This window comes from Cricetulus griseus, chromosome 5 (assembly GCF_003668045.3).
Source record: "Cricetulus griseus strain 17A/GY chromosome 5, alternate assembly CriGri-PICRH-1.0, whole genome shotgun sequence".
In the NCBI taxonomy this organism is placed as follows: Eukaryota; Metazoa; Chordata; class Mammalia; order Rodentia; family Cricetidae; genus Cricetulus; species Cricetulus griseus.
In genome coordinates, this window is record NC_048598.1 from 169,478,047 (window position 1) to 169,499,018 (window position 20,972).

A 20,972-nucleotide genomic window follows, 5' to 3' on the forward strand; every position below is an offset into this window, starting at 1 on the left:
CTTTCTTTATGCATGTTATTACCACCTTCTCTCTGTTCTTGTTTCTGTCATCTCTCTTTTTGTTGGGACAAAACAGGTTTGTGGACTCAGCTTGATGCTTCAGGGATGGGTAGTTTGTGCCAGCTTCCTTTTCCTGTTTTCCTTCCTTCTCTCAGATATCCTATTCTTTTCCTGTATGATCCCCTGGCACAGTTGTGACATTCCTCTTGAGGACTAATCTGAATCCTGCCCTTGCTTTGGGAGCCAGCTCTTTCTCAGCCCTCTGAGTCCTAATCATGCTTTCTGTAAGGAGAGCCTGTCTAATGAGTTTGTACAGGCAAAGGAAACAGTGAGAGAAGGGCCCTGGATCTTTGTAGGAATGGCTGAGTCCCTCAAAGGAAGTGGTTCTCAACCCGTGGGTCACAACCCCTCGGGGGTGGGTGTTAAACAGCCCTTTCACAAGGGTGGTCTAAGGCCTTCAGAAAACAGATATTTACAGTACAATTCATAACAGTATCAAAATTTCAGTCATGAAGTAGCAACAAAAATAATTTTATGGTTGGGGATCACTGCAGTTGGGAAGGTTGGGTACCACTGCTCATATATAGACAATGCATACAAAGCTGGCACTATGAAGACAAGATGCACATCTACCAGTTGTTAGTCAGATGTATTCTTGATCTTCACTTCCCCTTCGGCTTCTGCATAGCACTGTTATTGTGAAGACTCTGTATTACCTACACAACTTGTTAGAACCTACTATTCAAGGCTTTAGAATATTTGGGAAAATTGATCTCTAATAGCCAAGTATATTTGTCTTCTAGTAAATTTAAATCAAGCTTTTAGTCCTCAATGAGATGTGATACTATGTATCTCCAATTCCATCGGAAGTGTAACTTCACTTTCACTAACAGTGCTGCTGGAGCTTGTTCCAGTGTGCTCTTTCCTGTGAACACACTCCCCACAGTAATAGAAAGATTTTGTGATGTGTTGGTATGAAAAGATCTGAGAGGCCAAGCGGATTTGGCCTTCACATGAGACTTAGCTTTAGGAACATACATAAACTGAAAACAAAGGGATGGAAAGATATTCTGTGCAATGGGAATCAAACAAGAACAGGAACAGGTGTAGTTAATCAAAATGGGTTTTAAGTCAAAATTGTAAAATTCGACTCAGAGATCATTATAAAATGATAAAAGGGATCAATTCATTAACTGGATATAATATTATATATAAAATATATATGCATATCCTATCAAAGCACCTAAATATAAACAGATATTTAAAGAATCTGATTGCCACAACACAGATGAACCTAGAAGACATACTATATCAAAATAAGCCAGACACAGAAATCAAATACTTGATGTTCTCATTTATGTGTAGAACCTGAAATGATAAAATCAGATAGTAGAGTAGTGGTTACTAGGGCTTGGAGGTTGGGGTAATGCATTGACCAAATGGCATAAAGCTATAACTGTTGTTATTTTGTAAAAGTTTAAAAGTTAGAAAAGAACCTTGAGATGGAACTGGCACGATGGAACACAAACCATATAGTACATTAACCATAGTTTATTAAAGGTGGGGAAGGGGGAAAGACAAGAACCGAACAAGATGAGAGAGAAGAGTGAGGGTGGGAGAGAGAGAGAGACAGAGGAGACAGAGAAAGTGTAAGAGAAAGACAGGAAGGTAAGAAAAAGTATGAGAGGAAGAGAAGAGAAGAGAGCAAAGAGTAAGAGAGAAGAATTAGTGGTCAACCACCGGAGACAGAGAGAGAGTGGAGGGATGAGGGCGCAGGCTTTAAAGGGGGAGCTTGTGAATGCACAGAGTCCCTACTCAGCCCTGTAACGAGTGCCGTAGCCATGATGTGACCACGCAACACAGTGCCCTTTGAGCTGCCTAAATCTGCCTGAACCTTTCAATAACTAGATAGGAGGAATAAATAAGAGTTTACTGTAATTGATGTGTTCATTAGATTTTTTTTTTATCTTTTCACATTGTATACATATGTTACTAGGTATCACTATATGGCACAATTATATGTGTTTACTGTTCATTTGGTAGATGAATAAACATGAAAATATTTTTTTGCAACTTAGCCCTTTATACTGGTGCCTCAATAAAAAGAAACCATGTAGTGATCTGAGTCTGGCACTTGCCATCTTGACCTCTGCTCAGGCAGCACACCACCCTGTCATGATTCAGAGCCTGGGCACACTGTACCGAATACCTGGTGGTGACCTTGCTGCTATTAGGAAAGTCTTTCTTACATGTTACATCTTACATCCTTTCCTGGTGGAACAAAAGCCTACTTTCCCTATTCCTGTCTGCTTCCAGAAGTAGAAGACCTCTGTTTACAAACACTATTGCTTTACTTGAAGGTCATCGAGCTCACTGTGGTCTCTTTCTCAAGGAATTTTAGTCATGGTTGTTGTTCATCTCTAGATCGTTGCCATTTCCTCTGCATCAGTCTCAGAATTTGGAAACATTTCCCTTGCCTTTTGGAAAAGATTCAGCATTATGTAGGCAATGATCTCATCTATTAGCTGGGATCAGGTGATTTCTAATTTTGGTCTAACTCCTCCCTATAAATATTTCATATTCTTTGAATATATTCTTTAAAGGGCAATTGTAAACATTTATAAGTTATAAATAGTATGTCATGGAACACAGCTGGTATCATCTGCTGTTCCAAATTAAAGCCTTTCCAAACCTCCTCATCTGGAGGGAAAAAATTTCCTGCTGCATATTGTTACACAAGCAATCCCTCTATCACAGTGCTGCCATGGGACTAATGTGATCAACTACAAGAGCAAAGATTGCCACCAAGCAGTTTTTGCCCTTGCAAAGTGTAAAATGTCATTTCAGACTCTGTTATTGCCATAGTCACTTACCAGGCAAAACATGGGAGTGGGTGGCGAGCAGAGAGCTGGGTCACACCGTGAAGGCCAGAGTGTGAGTCATCTAAAATAGATAGGTGTCTTTGATGCTTAGTAATCTTTTAAGTAAATGCATGCTGAAGTTCCTTCAGTAATCCTCATAGGTTCTAAATACTAATTTAAGAATATAATTTAGGAATTGTTTTATGTTCTTTAGCACTTAGCAAAACAAAACAAAAAAACTGGTGTCTTTATATGGTCCTAATGGAGAAAATTGCACAGGATTGAAATAGTAACCAGAAGTGAAAATAAACAAGATTGTAGCTTTATGCATTGATGATGAAAATGCCTTTTTTTTCTTTTATAGGTCATTGTCCAGCTCAGGAAAGCCTGATGTTCCTTGTTCTCTATACATGAGAGAGCTACAAGGTTTCATTGCCAGAGTTATGAATGACTACTTTAAGCACTTTGAATGTTTGGATTTTGTCTTTGACAATACTGAAGTTATTGCCCGAAGAGCTATTGAACTTTTTATCCGAAATGCCAGTCTTGTAAGACCTCTTGGGGAAGGTGGGAAAATGCGACTTGCTACGGATTTTGCACAGGTAAATTGCTGCATTGCTGAATGAGCTTCACTGTCATCTTCATGTAAAGAAGACCTAACATGACAGTATCTAACTATTTATGCAGCAAAAGAGAAAAGAAAACCCACTTGAAACTAATTGGAGTTTTAAAATATTTTATTGGATTTTATTTTTTTTCTTTTTAACAAAATTATCCCTCATCTTTGCCCCTTCAAGATTAAGGCAGAGTATCTTATGCCATAATGAAGCAACAGTTGACATTCTTGCTATTTTAATCATCCAGCAAGGACACAATAGTAATGAGTGATTTGCTTGGGAATGGTGTGGCAGTGGGATGCATGTCTTACTGCTGCGTGTTGCCCTAAGAGAAAGAGCTCCAGCCGTCAGTGGTCTTCAGAGAGCATTGTGTCTGCTCGGGGAGATGGGCAGGCTGCCTGGCAGATAGTCAGATTATTTAGACTCTCCACTAAGTACATTACCTTTTCCCCTGAGGCTAGCTCAAACTGTCTGATTTTCCTTCTTTACCTTTCAGTAATCATAGGCAAAGGAAAAACACCCTAAGTGCCCAGTTTCATGAGAAGATTCAGAAACAGTTGATTCTCTTTTATATATCCTGGGTGAATCCATTTCTTTAAACCTCTCGAAGCTGTTCTCTTTACTGATCTAAATAGTTATTCAGTTGGAGTCTTCCTATTAGTCTGCCAGATCCTTCTTGCTTAATGCCAGTGTGTGTCTGGGAGAGGACCTGTCCAGGGTGCTGGCGACCAGCTGCTCCCACATACTACCACACTTAGAACACAAACAGCCAGCCCAAACCTGGTTTTCAAAAACCATCCTCTTTGCTTGTAATGACCCAGCAGCTAGTTATTTTCATTCCCAAAATGACGTATGTGAAACTACTAAGCCATACAAGAAGAGCCTTCCTTTGGGAAAGGTACCTTTAATAGCCAGATGTGAGAACAGAAATAATTAAATGTCCCTATTAAAGTGACTTAACCTTATCCATTTCATTGCCTTCATTCTGTCTGAATGAATGAGTGAAGTGAATAATGACTGTGGAAACAGTTGTGTCCATGTGTCCCACAACCTATCGTGTACCTTAAAAATATTGTAAACTGTTCTCTAACTGGTCTCTCTCCTGCCCCCTCTCCTGGGTTTTGTTTTTCTTTCTGTCTCCCTTCCCCTGCCAGACTCCCTCCCTCCCTCCCTCCCCAGCTCATTTGCATTCTTCTCCAGCTGGCTTGAGTCACTTTCCTGGAGGCAGCACTTCAACTCCAATTAGAGTGGCAGCTGAGCAGGAGATGGCCAGGAGGAGAGTGCTGTAGGAGAGCTTGCTGTTGGGGTTTTATTTTAATGATGTGTTCTCTTAAAAGATGGCAAGTGTTGTCCTTTGCAGCCCCTCTGCAGCTAGCACTGCAGAGTGCACAGCCTCCAGTGGTAGGCTGGGATCCCCCTTCCCAAATGAAGAGCACTCAGAGTTGTATTTGCATTCCTTTTTCCTTCTGAAACCATCCCCCATGAGCACAAATGGAGCTCATTGGCTCCTATTGGTGCACACTGTTTTCTGTGCTGAGCTTAGGTGCTGAGGCTCAGCCCCTGCCACCCACCCTCATTTTGCTACTGCACCTTGTTCCAATCTTAGAAGATCCTACCATCCCTTTTAGCCTGGCTCAGATCTTAGCCACAGGTGCAGGAAGACACTATTTTGACCAGTAGTGTTAGCAAACTTCCTAGGTCATGCTCGCTGCTCCATTTTTGTTTTTGTTTTGTTTTAATTAAAATTTGAATTGGGGCTTTGATTTCACTGGGTTTTGTTTCTTGCCACAACTGCAATTATGTGTGGATCTTGAGCTTTCAGAGTCGTGTTTGGCCGAAAGTGTTTTGTCTGGCATAGTCAAAATACTAAAATGACATTTCTCTGAAATTTGTATGCCTGAAATACATCATCTAGGGACTATAGTCTTTTACCTAGCTCATTATTAAAAGGTCTATCAGTTTGTAATCACAATTAAACAAGGCCACTGAGGTTACTGAAATCCAGAGCACACAATTCTCTATGGGTTTGAAAAGGGTTCTTGGGATGAAAGTCCTTGCTGTTTAGTCATACACAGAGTTCAAGAAAAGACCAGTAGAAAGAATTTGGGAAGATTTTGACTTAGCTTATAGACATGAAGACAAACAATGAAGCATTTTAAGGACTCTCTAAACAGCCCTTACTAACCGTGCTCCTCAAGAGCACCTGTGCATAGAAAAGGCAGTTGCAGGCTACCATCTGGAGGGTGCATAGTGAGGGAAGCGCCCTGCATACAGCCCAGTGAAGAACTAGGTCATGAGCATGAGGTGGCTTCCTACAGGTAATTAATTTCCTGCTGTGACCACATGGCCTCTGTGTCTACACTAATCACACAGCAGTTCACAAAGCCCACAGGGCTCTGCTGATTCCCATGTGGCAGACATGCTTACAGTGCCTGCTTCAGCACCATCTTCCTCTCCACCCCGCTTGCTTCTTTTGTTTTTCTCTGAGGGAAAGGACAGCTATTGAAGTTGGATTTAAATTATTTAGTGGTACTCCTAGCAATTTCTATTTATATGTTTTCTGGTACCCTTTAAGTATACATTTTTATCTTTTCCACATTGTCCAAATAATGTGAAGTTAGAAAAGAAAGCAAATTTCTCATTTTGGTTCTGATTCCTCTTGCCTTTTCTTATCTTGAACATTGTCAGGGCAAGAATGCCCCTGAAACATCTAGATGAGCCCTATGGCGGCCAGTGCCTGTCCCTGAGTATCCATCTGGAGCTCTGCAGACTCCTCTAATAGAACACTCCCTCTTTAAACATGAACTTCATTCTTTTCACTTTTCAGTCTCCTAAGGGTCCTTTTTAGATTAAAAATTCATCTTAAACATTACCTTTTGAAATCGCCCTGTGGCATGGAAATCTGTGTAGTCACGGAGTTCACAACCATTTGAGGTGATAGTCTTTCATATAGGAACTTTGCCATAGCTATTTAATTGTTTTAACATTTAGTCTTATTCCAGGGCTGTTCTGTTTTTATTTTAAAAAAGGAAAAGAGAAAGCTTTAAGATGAGACATGTTGACTAGTTTCTTATATGGCCCGGCAGAGTAGGGAGACTAAGAGAGAAGAGGAACAGGGTAATGGCTGACCGCCATGGCCGGTCCCCATAGAGAGCCAAGAAGAAACAGAGAGGGAGAGTAGAGAGGAAGAGAGAGTGTAAATGGGCAGGGATCTGTCGAATTCTCAAGACTGCTTCCTGCTGACATGGTGGGCGTTGACCATCTTTGGGGGAATCCAAGAATGTTGGGGTACTGCCACATCCTGGGGTAGCTGGTTGTTTCATTGCAGTCCAGGCTGTACGGAACTCCCTGAAGCCTCTTAGACCTGTTTGTTTGGATCCAATTCAGCTCCCTGGAACTTATAAGAATCCTTAGAGTTTGTGGACACAAGTATTAGACACATTAGCAGCATATTCTTGTTAGAGGCAACTTGGCTGAAAGCATTAACATTTTAAAATTGACAGTTTTTTTTAGGACAATGAAAAGCATTCTTAGTCTTGACTTTGTAGTTATGATACTATAGTGGTATTGTAGAACTTTACTATGAACAGTAGCATGAGAAATAGAGAAATCCTGAACATATTTCATTCTTTTTAATGTCTCAACTCACCTTATCATCACTTAAGCCTTTTTATCCTCAGACCTTCATAACTTTAAATCATACGCTTTACATTACCATTTTAGGCCTTCCATTTCAGACCTTTATACCTTCCATTCTCAGACCTTCATAACTTGCATTTATCCATTGTGTTAGACCTTTCCATCCTCAGACTTTCATAACTTACACTTTCCTATCTTCACATAGATAAACCCTAAAATACCTGTTCCTGGAATCGGTTTTGCTTTAAGCTAGCAAGACTAACAGTCGTCAAAAGCATCAGAGTTCTTGAGAAGGATAAGATTTTACCTGAATCAATGATTAAAGAATAACAGAGACTTGCCAGCAGGCTGCATGGACATCCATCTCCAGGATCCTCCATCCATAGTAGCGGGCTGCAGGACACCTGCCTTCTTGCTTATAGCATGTGTCCTGTGGATTACAGACTATAGGAAGACTCACCTACCGTTGGTCTAAGTAACGTGGGGAAAGTCGACTCCACTGTCATCTTGTCCATGGTCTGGAGTACCTTGTAGCAATTGAGGTGAAGGGCAGGGTTGCTCAGTGACTAGGGTTGTCACTGACTCAAGATGAAGTTTCTTCAGTGCCCATCAGTCTTCTAGGAGGAAATGGGGTGGAGCCAGAAGCTGGGCTATCTCTCTGTTATAAAAAGCTTTTTAACAAAACATTTTAAATGCCATATTCTCTAGATCTCTGAGCATTTGAGGGCTGTCTGTTTAGTATCTCAGCAGTTAAAAGTTTGCCTTTAGTTAGAGAAAAATCCCTTTTTGTAATAAAAGCTGTACCTTTGTAAATGGCTTACAGGATAGCCTGTAAATATTTTGTTAGTTTGAAATAGACCTTTATGATTTTAGCTTATATTTTAAGTATAGTTAAATTAGACCTTTATGACTTTAAATGTTTACCATCATTTAAAGATACATGGCAATTTAGAAATAAGAGACTTAGCACAGTTTCATTTAAGTTGCATATAGAGCTAGATAAGTATAAAGTTAAATTACAGGTACAGAGACAAGCAGGACTGGATAACAGTAAAGGGGAACTAAAATGCAATCTCTGATCTGTACATTGCAGTAAATAGACAGGAGATTTAAAGGGACAGAGTAGACTTAAACAGAGTGCCATGGAAAGACACAGTATTCTGTAAGGAAGCCATGAACAACAGAGCCAGTGAAAGAAGAAATCACAGACAAAAAATAAAATAAAATAAAAAGCAAAAAGATCTGGCAGAAATCAAAAATCCGGCAGACAGGTTTGCTGGCACAGGCCGCTGGAGTGGGTGTGCTTACAGGTAGGTCACATGACCAAGATGGCTGCAACCATAAGTCGCTTTTGTCTGTTTACCGGCTTGTTGGATGAAACCAGAAAGTTTTCTCTATGCATTTCCCATGGGTGAGGCAAGTGGAAAACCGGCAAAAAGTTCCACTCCGGATGCACGTCTGCCCGTGGGAGTTGCCAGGGGCCTGGCCCCGAAGGGGACACAGGTGTCCCGAAACTGAAAAAAGGACCCAGCAGTCCGAACTGAAAAAGCAAAAAAGCACTGCTCCTGGAGTGGGATCCCATGCCTGACCCTCAGGAAATGCACCCAACAAGTGAAAGAAGAAATAAAAAGCAAAATGTCTGGTGGCCATGGTTGCCTGTGCAAGTCACTGAACTGAGTGAGCAGGCCTAAGCTAGGTCATGTGGGTTAGGATGGCACATGACCAATATGGTGGCCCCCAGGTTAGCCCACATGGCCGAGATGGGACCCCCGTAAGCACATTCTCAATTGCCGGAAGAAGTTTTTCTCCATGAGTGAGGCAGTAAGAAACAAACAAACAAAACTCTCAGAGCATCTCAAGCAGACACTGCCAAGAAGAAACACGGTCAGAGATAGACAAAAAGATGAGGGACATTCCCAGGTGAAAGAAATTTCCCACTGGGAGGCAGAACTCCGCTCATTTACAATCTACTCGCTGGCAGTAACCGAAAGATCCCGTAAAATGTATTTCCTGTGGGCAAGGCCAAAAATGGCACAGTCCGAAACCGAAAAAATGTACCCAGAGTGAACTCCCATGGGGCAGTGCTGGGTCTGCCCCAAGGGAAAAGTTATGGGTATCTTACCGGATTGCAGCGAACAGGCAGATGAGTGAGGTCCAGAGATCCTTAGTTGGAAAAGCGGCGAGTTGAAGTGTACAGAGTTCCAGCATCTCAGGCTGCTGCAGGCAGGAGGAAGTGCCAGGAAAAGCCAAGATGGAAGTGGGTTATGAGTTCAGATTTTAGGGTCCCCGAAATTTCCTGTGCCCATGGCAGGAGAAGTTATAGAGAAAGCCTATCCCACCAGCAAGCTTTGGGAGAGCTTACGGAGAGAGCCTAAACCAAGTCAGGCGCCAGTGTTATGTTTTTATTTAAAAAAAGGAAAAGAGAAAGCTTTAAGATGAGACATGTTGACTAGTTTATTATATTGGCCCGGCAGAGTAGGGAGACTGAGAGAGAAGAGGAACAGGGGTAATGGCTGACCGCCATGGCCGTTCCCCATAGAGGGTCAAGAAGAAACAGAGAGGGAATGTAGAGAGTAGAGAAGAGTAGAGAGGAAGAGAGAGCATAAGTGGGCAGGGGTATGTCTTTTAAAGGGGTCCTCTGCACCTGCGTGCAGACTCAGTTCCCATGGAACCTTGGGCTGACCAGGGTACTGCCTGTTCCACAGGTAACAGGGGCAGGCCAGCATAATGCCTGAACCTTTCAAGGGCTAGGTGAAGGTTGCCTGGTTTGATTTTTTTTTTTCTTGGAGCCAGGGTTTCCCTCTGTAACAGTCCTGGCTGTCCTGGAACTAGGTCTGTAGACCAGACTGGCCTTGAACTCACAGAGTTCTGCCTGCATCTGCCTCCCAAGTGCTGGGACTAAAGGTGTGCACCACCACCACCTGGCTTGCTTGGTTTGATCTTTGCAGATACTGAACCACAGAATAATTAGGAAAAAACAAAGGACCAAAATATGTCATGAAACTACAACACATTATATGTGCTTGGAAACCCTTATATGCATCCCATAGTTAGTGGTGTGGATAGAATTAGCAAACCAGAGGCACATGCTGATTACAATGTAAAGTACATGTTTCACTCTGAAGGAAACCAGAACTTCCTGGCAAGTGAGTAAACTACCCAAGACTCAAAAAGTGGGGTTGGTGCTATCTTTTGTTGAGCACGTTGGTTCCCAGCTGTCGTGTTTGGGCCGTCAACAAGAACACTGGCTTTTTCTCTACATTTTTGTTTAGTCTTCTGTACTTTAGAGTTTTCTAACCACAGAAGATTTTCCCCTTAAGCCATTTAGTATTTGTTCTGAATCTTTGGTGTTTATTTTGAAGCTTCTGTAGCAGAAGAGAGACACTGGCCTGCCTGCTAATACTGAAACATCTCCACAGGGCTGCACTGCTGTTCTCTCAGAGCAGGCACAGGCATTCTCAATGTGCTTTCATTCTGCCTGATAATAATTGCCTGTGCTGTTATGTGCATATGTATGTATTTATTTCAGGAATATAATTAACCTTCAACAAAATCATATTTGGGCATGTATATTTGTATCTGTGTGTACACATTTACACGTTTTGTGATCTTATTGAAAAGTCACATTTTTTAAAAATCCCCTTCATTAAATTTGAGAATTCTTGAAGGAAAGACAATCAACTTCTAATTCTCCAACTTATCCCTGTGTGTAGTTTGGTGCCTGCCTGGGAATAGGGAGTAGAACTTGCTTTCCAAATGAGTGATTAATTAGGCTTTGTGGTCCCCATTGGCAAGGAGCTTTGAACAGGTTTTTATAGAGTGGTGAGCCTTCTGATTGTCCCTTCCCCGTGTGCTTCTTGAATAAAGATAACTGCACTTTCAGGGAACAACCTTCTCTCAGCCATTTTCTAAACTGCTCCTTACCGTGCAGCACATTGTTATCCAGCATGGATGAACAGTTTTCTTCGAGTACCACATACTGCAAATAATTGGTGTGAGCATGTGGTAGATGAAGAAGCAGGAGCCAGCTCATCTCAAGTAGAATTTCCAGTCAAAGGAGAAAAATACAAAGAAGTGAAACCAACATGTGCTAGTTTCTTGTATGGGGGCAGATTAAGAGTTTAAATGAAAAAAAAATACTGATAATTTCTGAATTGTTAAGGACCTATTTTAATTTTATGTGTTTGAGCCTTTGCCTTCATATCATCTGTGGGCCTGGTATCTGTGGAGGCCAAAAGAAGGTACCAGGTTCCTGAAACTGGAGCTCCAAGCAGTTGTGAGTTGCCATGTAGGTGCTGAGAACTGAGCCCCTGAGCCATCCATGCAGCACCAATTCTACTAAGTATTTATGTATCATGCAAATAGAGCTTGTACATTTAATTTCTCTTATTATACTAAGTAGATATTACCATCTCCACTTGACATATGACAAAGGTAAAACTGAGAGTTAAGCAATCTTGTTCAGAATCCTGAACTCTTATTCAGAATCACTTTATATTGACTGTAGTTTGGGATTCTGCCACTTATATGGCACAGAAATCCCCAGAGCTAAAGCTTTATAATCATTTGGACCATGCTTACTGGTAAAAATTTTCATCAGTTATATCGAATACAGAGAGGTTTGTGATACCTCTGTGGAATACAAGTACATAGTCTAGAAAACCTTCTTTTTCCAAGTTAGAAATGATTTGAACTCCTTCTGTTACTTAACAGCATAAAAACATCTCATCTTGGGCCTCTTTAGTAAAGAAGTGTAAATGTCATTGAAGTCTCTACCTTTTAATAAATTTAAGTGCCTTCCAAAACTTGTTTCACAGTCAGTTAAGTTCACAAATACTACAACACTTGAGGATTGATATATGTAATAGCCAAACTGTTAACTTGTTTAGATTGAAAATGTACTAGGGGATTCATAAAGTGCATCTCTAGGTCTCCTAGGAGGGTATTTCCAGAGAGGATTAACTGAGGGAGAAGACCTGGCCTGATTGTGAGTCTTGCCATCCACAACTGGGATCTGTACCTTCAACACAGGCCTAGATGAAGAGGCCGACATCAACACAGGCCTAGATGAAGAGGGCACCTTCAGCAAGTCATTTTCTCCTGTTTCTGTCCCCATCCAGTGACTTGTTCTGTCCCACCAGACATTCATCATGATGGACCGAAACCTCAGAAGTTAGGAGCCCAAATAAGTCATTTTTCTCATAATTGTTCATATCAGGTATTTTGTCACAACAAGGAAAAACTGACATAGAGTATGTCTCGAGTTTGACCTTCAGAGTCTGCCGTGTAAAGCCATGGTCTGTCTTCATATTTCAGATGGAGCTGGCTGTGGGTCCACTTTGCAGAAGAGTGTCTGATTTGGGAAAGTCCTATCGAATGCTGAGGTCATTCAGGTAAGACCTAATTCCCTGTTACTATATACCATCTTACTAGCAAGTGTTCCTTTCCTCCTCTTCAAGTTAAGCTCTATAAAATTGTCAATTCATTTTTTATTATAACAATGCCAATATGAGATGAATCATCCTAAAAGCTATTGTTGAGAGAACCATCAAGAATTATGTGCAATAACTAATCACATGGAGTGGGGGTGGTTCTTTCTGAATTATAACTCACAGGTTATGTTGATGGGTAAACTTCCCATTCCTGCAGAAACTCCAGGAAATTCATTATAATACAGGCATTTTTTTCTGAAAATTTTATTTGTTCATATACATTTTAAATCCAATTTACTTCTAAAAGTATCATAGCATATAATAAAAACAAACACAACTATTGACTAAAATTGAGGTCAATGGTGAACTTAGGCAATGGATTAGAGAGCTCAGACTGATGGAGTTGAGCACCACATTTAGGGTTGAGCTTCCTATAAACCAGTTCAAAAAGAGCAACAATGAGTTAACTAGGAGGCAGAGGCAGGTGGATCTCTGTGAATTCAAGGCCAGCCTGGTCTACAGAGCAAGTTCCTGGACAATCACAGGTACACAGAGAAACCCTGTCTTGAAGCCCCCCCCCCAAAAAAAAAAAGATTAACAGTGGGCTAATTCATATTCATGGTGTAATAATCTAGCAGTTTAATGGAAGAAGCCATCCTTTCCATGACTGGATGGACTCTTAGTTCTGAAAACATCTAGTAGTTTAATGACTCTAGTAGTGGATGCTAGAAGATAGCGTGGTATTGTGCATATGGCTGTTTATTCAGTAAACTAGAATTTCCAAATTTTTCATGTAATAGCACAAAGAAAATAGTCTTACTAAAAATGTGGCTAGCCCTTTAAACTAGAAAGATCTACATCATAAACATTTATAACAATTTGGTGAATATAGCATGCTACATGGAAGGCTTTGGCACAGACTAATCAAGTATAATCCCCTGCTCTCTTTGTCATCACACTATTGTAACAACCATGTAGGGAGGGAGCCAGTACTGCTGACAGAGACCATGGGCTTTTCCTTGCCCATTGTAGGCAACAGAGCTTCTTTCTTGTTTTCATTGCCAACAGCATGGCCTGAATTTTGCTTTTTCTGCAGTGGATAGTCCATGATTACAAGAAAACTTAAGTGAGATTTTGCATAAGTGGTATTTTTCAAATACCTTCTTTGGGTCTGGTTAGTTCTTTGAAATAAATAAATAAAACTATAAGTATTGTGTTAAATTCTAGTTCTGCTAGAAACTAGTTGAAAGATTATAAGATTTCAGGGTTACCAGTCTATAATTTATCTGCTTGAACTTTAAAAATGTACTTTAAGTCATGCACTTTGAGCAAGATGGTGTATAGTTTATTAGTTACTTTCCTCTTGCTGTGTGATACAGCACTATGACCAGAGCAGTTTGCAACAGGAAGAGTGTATGTTGATTTATGACCCCAGAGGGAAACAAAGTCCATCCTAATAGAGAGCGTGGACATAAGCTGCAGATATGGTGGCAGGAGACAGAGCCTTAGAGCCCACATCTTCCAGCTCAAGCAGAAAGCTGCACCTGAGCCTATTACTGCCTCCACCTCTCTGCTGAGACCTTCAGGTCTGCCACTGCCACCTCAGCCACCTCCACATAGGATGATGGGGGAAGTGCTTCTGTGTATGTGTTTGTCTTATTGAATGATAAATAAAGTACTGTTCGGCCAATGAGGCAGCAAGTTAGGTGGGACTAGGAGTCAAGGAGGATTCTGGGAAATGTAGTAAAGAAGTAGTGATCCAGGCAGGAAGTGTCATAGCAGGGAGGCTCATATAAGCAAAGGCAAGAAAGAAGTAGTTTCCTTTTACTCTTCCTCCTGCTCTATGCTCTAGAGTCGCCATGTGATCCGCCAGCAAGAGAGGGCGCCAGCGGAAGGCGTCCTCTATAAGATAAGTCTTATAAAATATATAGATTTGTGATAACTAATACTGAGCTAGCAGATGAGAAATCCTAGGCATTGGCCAAACAGCATTTGTACCTAATGTAAGTCTCTGTGTGTTACTTGGGACCTTAACGTGGCGGCGGGCAGAACTTGGGCGGCCTGACAAAAAGCACCCACGTGGCAGCAGGCTCAGGTGGCTTGGAGTAAAGACTTATTGCTACAATAGGGAGGCACATGTTTTAACTAAATCTCTGTCTTTTTATTTTACCAATAAAGACTTGGGAGCCAGATGCTCAGAGAGGCAGAGAAAGCAGCCAGCTGACCTTCCTCCTCTGCCATAGTCTCAGAAAGAGACTTTTCTCCTACCCATTCTGAAACAAAAAGTCCTCCAACTGGATGTTCCTCCCTTCTACTTCTTGTGCCTCCTCCCAGCCTCCTGACTTCCTCTCGCTCTCTGTGGTCAACTGGTTGCTTATTTTGACTCTTGACTGATGGTTGGTTTTATTTAAATGATGCAATCTTGAGGTTCACAGTGTGATCAAATATCCTGACAGAAAGCGGAGAGAGCACACTGGGAACGGTGTGAGGCTTTAAACTTGGAGGCTGTTCCAGCAAGGCCACACCGCCTAACCTTTCCAAACAGTACCAACTTGGGACCTCATGTTCAAGTATCTTATGTGGGAGGGCATTCTCATTTAAACCATTACAAATAGCAATCGGTACTATGTAATAAAGTGATATCATAGCTTGGTCAATAAATGTTCTGAGGGCTTTAGTCAAGTAGCTTTTGACAAAGGTCTAAGAAAGGTACCGATCTGGCATTTATTTGTCATAATAGAACCAGGCTCTTATTTTTCGATAATCCCCAATTCCATATTTAGGTTTTATTGTGTGTATATTAAAATAGCACTAATCTTAATAGTTTTGAGATAGGATGGCTTTTAGCTCAGTACTTGTAAGTTTATGTGACAGAAAAATAAAATCTGAGGATAAGTTTCACATAAAACTAATTAACCATTTAAGATCCCACTAACTCTCCCAATTAAAGTTTTCACATGAAAAAAAAGAACCCCAAAGGAACAATTTCAGGGTTGGGTAACATCATTTTATACCTAGTCAGAGATTCAAAGTGTGTGTTAATAAATGCATGTACTTTAAAAATCATAATTTTTTTATATCTAGCTCTTGATAGAGTAATAGTCAATCCAGATGAATTTCAGACTTTTGGCTATGACACATGGTAAGAGGATTTTTGGTTTTCTTAAATTTTTTTGTGTGCTTGTTTTTTTCTGGCAGGGTCCGACTATTTAACCCAGGCTGACCCTCCTCCCTCAGCCTCCTGTATTCTGGGATTCAAGTATACACCACTAGGCTTGCCTGAAGATTTTGGGGGTTTTTTGTTTTGTTTTTAGTTTTTGTTGTTGTTTGGGTATTTTGTTTTTTTTTTGTTGGTTGGTTGAATTTTTATTTTTATTTTATTTCATTTTATTTATTTATATGTTGAGATAGGGTTTCTCTGTGTAGCCCTGGCTATCCTGGAATTCACTCTGCAGACAAGGTTGGCCTCAAACTCACAGATCTATTTTAGTCCAGAGTGCTTGGATTAAAAGTATGGGCCACCACCACCAGGCCCTAGGACCTGTGATTATTAACCTGCATCATTTCCATCATTGTTGAATCCTCTGACAAGAGCCTGGGCATCAGTTAGTAACTGTGTGCATACTGGATCTTGGCTGTCACTCAAAAGTTAACTGTCCCTCCATGTCCAAGTAAATAACGGACAGTATTGGATTGCCTCCTAAAAATTGATAAAATAAAAACAAAATATTCCCTAATGCACCACTAAATTAAAAGCAAACAAAAAAATAAAAAATAGGCTACTAAGAAGGAAATTGATGTGATCTCTGCTGTACTGTAAACACTGGTGTGTGTCTGATTTCTGCTGTAAACACTGGTGTGTGTCTGTGATCTCTGCTATAAACACTGGTGTGTGTCCGTGATCTTTGCTTCTTATGCCCAGATCATGGAACCCCAAAAATCCACCATTGAGGAAGTGACACACCGAATGTAAAAACAAAGGTTTCTTTATTACAAGTTGCAACTCAGATCCTGCCTGTTCAGAAAGAAGCAGAGTGCCACTTTTTGGCTAAGGGGATTCCTAAAGGGGAAAGTTCAAAAGACTGGATGTCTTGAGATTACAAAGTTTTTATGGTTACATAGAATAAAACAATAACTGTATGTTTAGGCAGGATGCAATTAAGCAGAAAGCTGTAGAGGAAGTAGGTTTGTTAATTATCTCCTACGCAGTGACTTTTACAACTATGAATTGACAACCATCTGATCTTCTTTAGGACAGAGAAATGTTGACACAGCTGGGGCCTGTTATCTGTTCTCAGGCCTCTGTACCCAGCACTTTGTTTAGCCTTGTCTGTCAGGCTGCCTTTTTGGGAACTCAGAGACGCTTAAGAGTTTTTTTTATTTAGGCTTTGGAGTCCAAGTTTAGACTTTTATTAATTTTTCTCACTTTACTCCTTTCATGGTATACTGTAAACGCTGGTGTGTGTCTGTGATCTCTGCTGTACTGTAAACACTGGTGTGTGTCTGTGACCTCTGCTGTACTGTAAACACTGATGTGTATCTGTGATCTCTGCTGTAAACACTGCTGTGTGTCTGTGATCTCTGCTGTACTGTAAACACTGGTGTGTGTCTGTGATCTTTGCTGTAAACACTGCTGTGTGTCTGTGACCTCTGCTGTAAACACTGGTGTGTGTGTGTGTGTGTAACCTCTGCTGTAAACATTACTGTGTGTGTGATCTCTGCTGTAAACATTAGTGTGTGTGTGTGACCTCTGCTGTACTGTAAATACTGGTGTGTGTGTCTGTGATCTCTGCTGTACTGTAAACACTGCTCTGTGTGTGTGTGTGTGTGTGTGTGTGTGTGTGTGTGTGTGACCTCTACTGTAAACACTGCTGCGTGTCTGTGATCTCTGCTGTATTGTAAACACTGCTCTGTGTGTGTGTGTGTGTGTGTGTGTGTGTGTGTGTGTGTGTGTGTGACCTCTGCTGTAAACACTGGTGTGTGTCTGTGATCTTTGCTGTAAAAATTGGTGTGCATGTCTGTGATCTCTGCTGTACTGTAAACACTGGTGTGTGTGTGTGTGTGTGTGTGTGTGTGTGTGTGTGTGTGTGTGTGTGTGTGTGTGTGACCTCTGCTATAAACACTGGTGTGTGTCTGTGGTCTCTGCTATAAACACTGGTGTGTATGTGTGACCTCTGCTGTAAACACTGGTGTGTCTGTGTGGAGAAGAGTAAAAAGAAGAGCCATCAAAATCTTATTAGTTTTTTATTTTTCAAATTTATGTTTTTAGTGAGAAAAACCAATAAATTTTACTGTTAAATTCCTCACATTGTTTTCCCATCTAGAAATAACAGAAGAGCTAAAGAATAATATAACATCCATGAGAACATTTTCTAACAAAGTGGGAGGCAAGTAAGCCAAAGGGTAACTCAGGTGTATTGTGGAACCCACAGAAGGCTTCACCCTGAAAGGCCTGAATTAGAAGCAGGGGAGCAGGGGAGGGCAGCAGGGACTCTCTGCAAGGGAGGAGGACCTTGCCAGTCAGAAAATCTCTCTGCAGTTAAGACCCTACTACCCTCCCACCCCAAAGCCTTAGCAAGCTCTCCCGTTCCACAGCAGGCTGCCATCTGCCTCTTAGGCACTCTCTCTGATGGTAATATCAGTGGACTAGTTAATTAAGTCAGCAAGCTTCTTGCATACATTTACATTTTGCTGTCTCCCTTAGAGTTCCTCAGGCAGCAAGAACCTTTTCATGTTTGGACAGAATGCTGCCTCAGAAAAATGCTGACATTCCTGATCTGCCCCTAGAGGCCCTGTATTTCTACACATGACACACATGTCAGAACTGTCAAGACCCTATTCTTGTCTGGCTCTCTGCAGCATGGCATTAACCCCTGAGCACCAGATGCGGAAACACTGACTCTTGACACTGTCACTGTAAATGCCAGTGTGGATCTGTAAGCTGACAGACATGTCTGAGATACAGCAACTGCCTTCCAGCACACCTCACCTTGCCTCCTAAAGGGACAGTCTGTTCCTGATGTTTTCTGCCTGCTTTGCTGGAACCTTCTTATCTGGGTTTCATAGATGAGTGCAAACAGCCAGGGAATAGGGCTGTGCTATGCTGCAGCTTTCAGCTAGAGGGCAGGGAAGAAAAGAGCCAGAGAGAAAGAGCATGTTCAGGAAAGGGACACCATGAGTAACTGAAATAGAATGCCCCTTGAGTTGGTTTTCATTGCAGGGATATTGAGGGTTTTTTTATTGTTTGGTTGGTTGGTTGGTTTTTCGAGACAGGGTTTCTCTATGTAGCCCTGGCTGTCCTGGAACTCACTCTGTAGACCAGGCTGGCTCAAAGCCACAGAGATCCATCTGCCTTTACGTCCCGAGCGCTGGAATTAAAGGTGTGCACCACTACTTCCTGGCTATTGAGGGTTTTCTAAGGCCCTGATGAACCAACCTTACAAATGCTGCTATAGCTGATCAGACAAAGGCCATGTACATGTGAAAAAGGGGAATAATTTGACAAGAGACAAGACTGACGGGAGCATCTTATGCCAGAAACAGAGAAGGACACTTTGTGTCTTTCTACAGGGTCACAATTTATTGAATAACAACGGATTTACTACTTTGATTGGTTTTGGTGACAGCAATTTGCCAGATAATATACCTACTTCAACAGTCTAGCCAAGATGAATGCAGGTTCTTTTATTCCAGCCTTAATTACTAATATTAACTCTTATATCACACCATACACAAGACACAATAAATATATATGTATATATATATATATATATGTTTTGTGTGTGTGTGTGTGTGTGTGTGTGTGTGTGTGTGTGTGTGTGTGTGTTACAGAAAGTATACAATTGGAGTACAGGAACTTTCAGAAGTTGGTGGATTGAAATGCATATTGAATCTCATATCTTATAAAATACATATATTGATAACAAATCCAAACCAGCCTCAAGAAAGAAGCCGTTGCTGTAGAGATGAGGTCATGAAAGAATGTGAGTTGAGACTGAAGATGTGACCAGCTGCAGAGACAAAAGAGCAGAACCCAGTCTGCAGCAGGAACAAAGTCCAGAGGGACATGCATGGGATGGTCATGTCACCAGTGTCGGACTGAGCTGATGGCTCAGGGACAGTTGGGGCTTCTCTGCCTGTCATTCCTTGGTGCATACTGCTACCAACTGACAGGTTGCTGCAGGCCCCTGCAATGACAATGCTAGGTATCTTCCATTTTATGGGGTAGAGGTAAAGGAATTACACCCTCTTCTTGGCCTAGCATGTTTGATAAATTCTTGGGCCTGCTTTTGCTGATACAGTTTAATGCACTCATACGCCCCTACAGTATCAATTCACCTTCATACATTTATAAGCTAGCACAATTTCTACTGTTAAGACAATGTGGTTTTCTGTCTGTGCCATGTGGGTGGTGCTGGACAGATGACGGTGTTTGGTAGTCCACCTTGCATGTAATTATCTTCCATCCTCAAAATGGGAGTAAAAATCTGTTTGTAAAATGGAGACTGTCAAAGCAAGGTACAACCGGGAAACTATTTTACACACTATGAAGTGACTTAGAGTAGAACATATACACCTATTTATACCACTCATTTATTTGTAGGTGTGGTCATGTGTGTGCCATAGCATACATGTCAAGCTTAGAAGGCCACTTATAGGAGTTGTTCCTCACCTACCACCTTATGTATTCCAGGGATTAACCTGAGGCCATCAGGTTTGGCAGCAAATATTATTGCCCACTGAGCCATCTTGCCAGTCCCCTCGAAGGACATTCTTGATGACCAGTGCTGATTGAAGAGATTAGGGAGGACATTTAAAAGTTACTAGAGTCCAATAAAAATGAAAGAATAGTTTACCAGAACCATTGACTGTAGCTAAAGTTTATAGCTCTAGTCAGGAAGTTTATAGCTCTAGTGCTTAAGTTAAAGATCAGAAAGATCTCAAATAAATAAGCCAGCAGTATACTTCAAGGTCTTAGAAAAGCAAGAGCTGTCCAAAGCCAAAAGCAGATGACTAGTAGCAATCAAGATCAGAGCAGCACCTGGGGCAGTGGTGGTGCATGCCTTTAATCCCAGAACTTGGGAAGCAAGAGGCAGGCGGATCTTTGTGAGTGCAAGGCCAACCTGGTCTACAGAGCAAGTTACAGGACAACCAAGGCTTCACAAAGAAACCCGGTCCTGAAAAACCAAAACCATAAATAAATAAAGTCATCAAGTAAGTAAGTAAATAAATAAAAGAACAGATATTTATGAAATAAACACTAAGAGTAGCATAAATTCAATCAAACAAAGAGTTGGGTCTTTGAAAAAGTGAGCCCCTGGCCAAAGTAACCAAAGAAAGAAAGAAAAGATCTAAGGTTCCTAAAATTGAAAATGCAAAAGGAAGTTATTCTAGGTTCCAGTGAGGTAAACAGTCAAACTGCC

The 20,972-nt window shown here is 41.2% G+C and overlaps 1 protein-coding gene across 1 annotated transcript in view; it reads left to right on the forward strand.

Annotated features, from left to right (window-relative positions):
* Cog5 (component of oligomeric golgi complex 5) overlaps positions 1-20,972 on the forward strand; it is a 321,229-nt gene that overhangs the window by 283,666 nt on the left and 16,591 nt on the right. The window contains exons 18-19 of the mRNA XM_027416994.2: positions 3,226-3,463; positions 12,434-12,510. Coding sequence (XP_027272795.2) covers positions 3,226-3,463; positions 12,434-12,510 — 315 coding nt within the window. The remainder of the gene's footprint in view (positions 1-3,225; positions 3,464-12,433; positions 12,511-20,972) is intronic.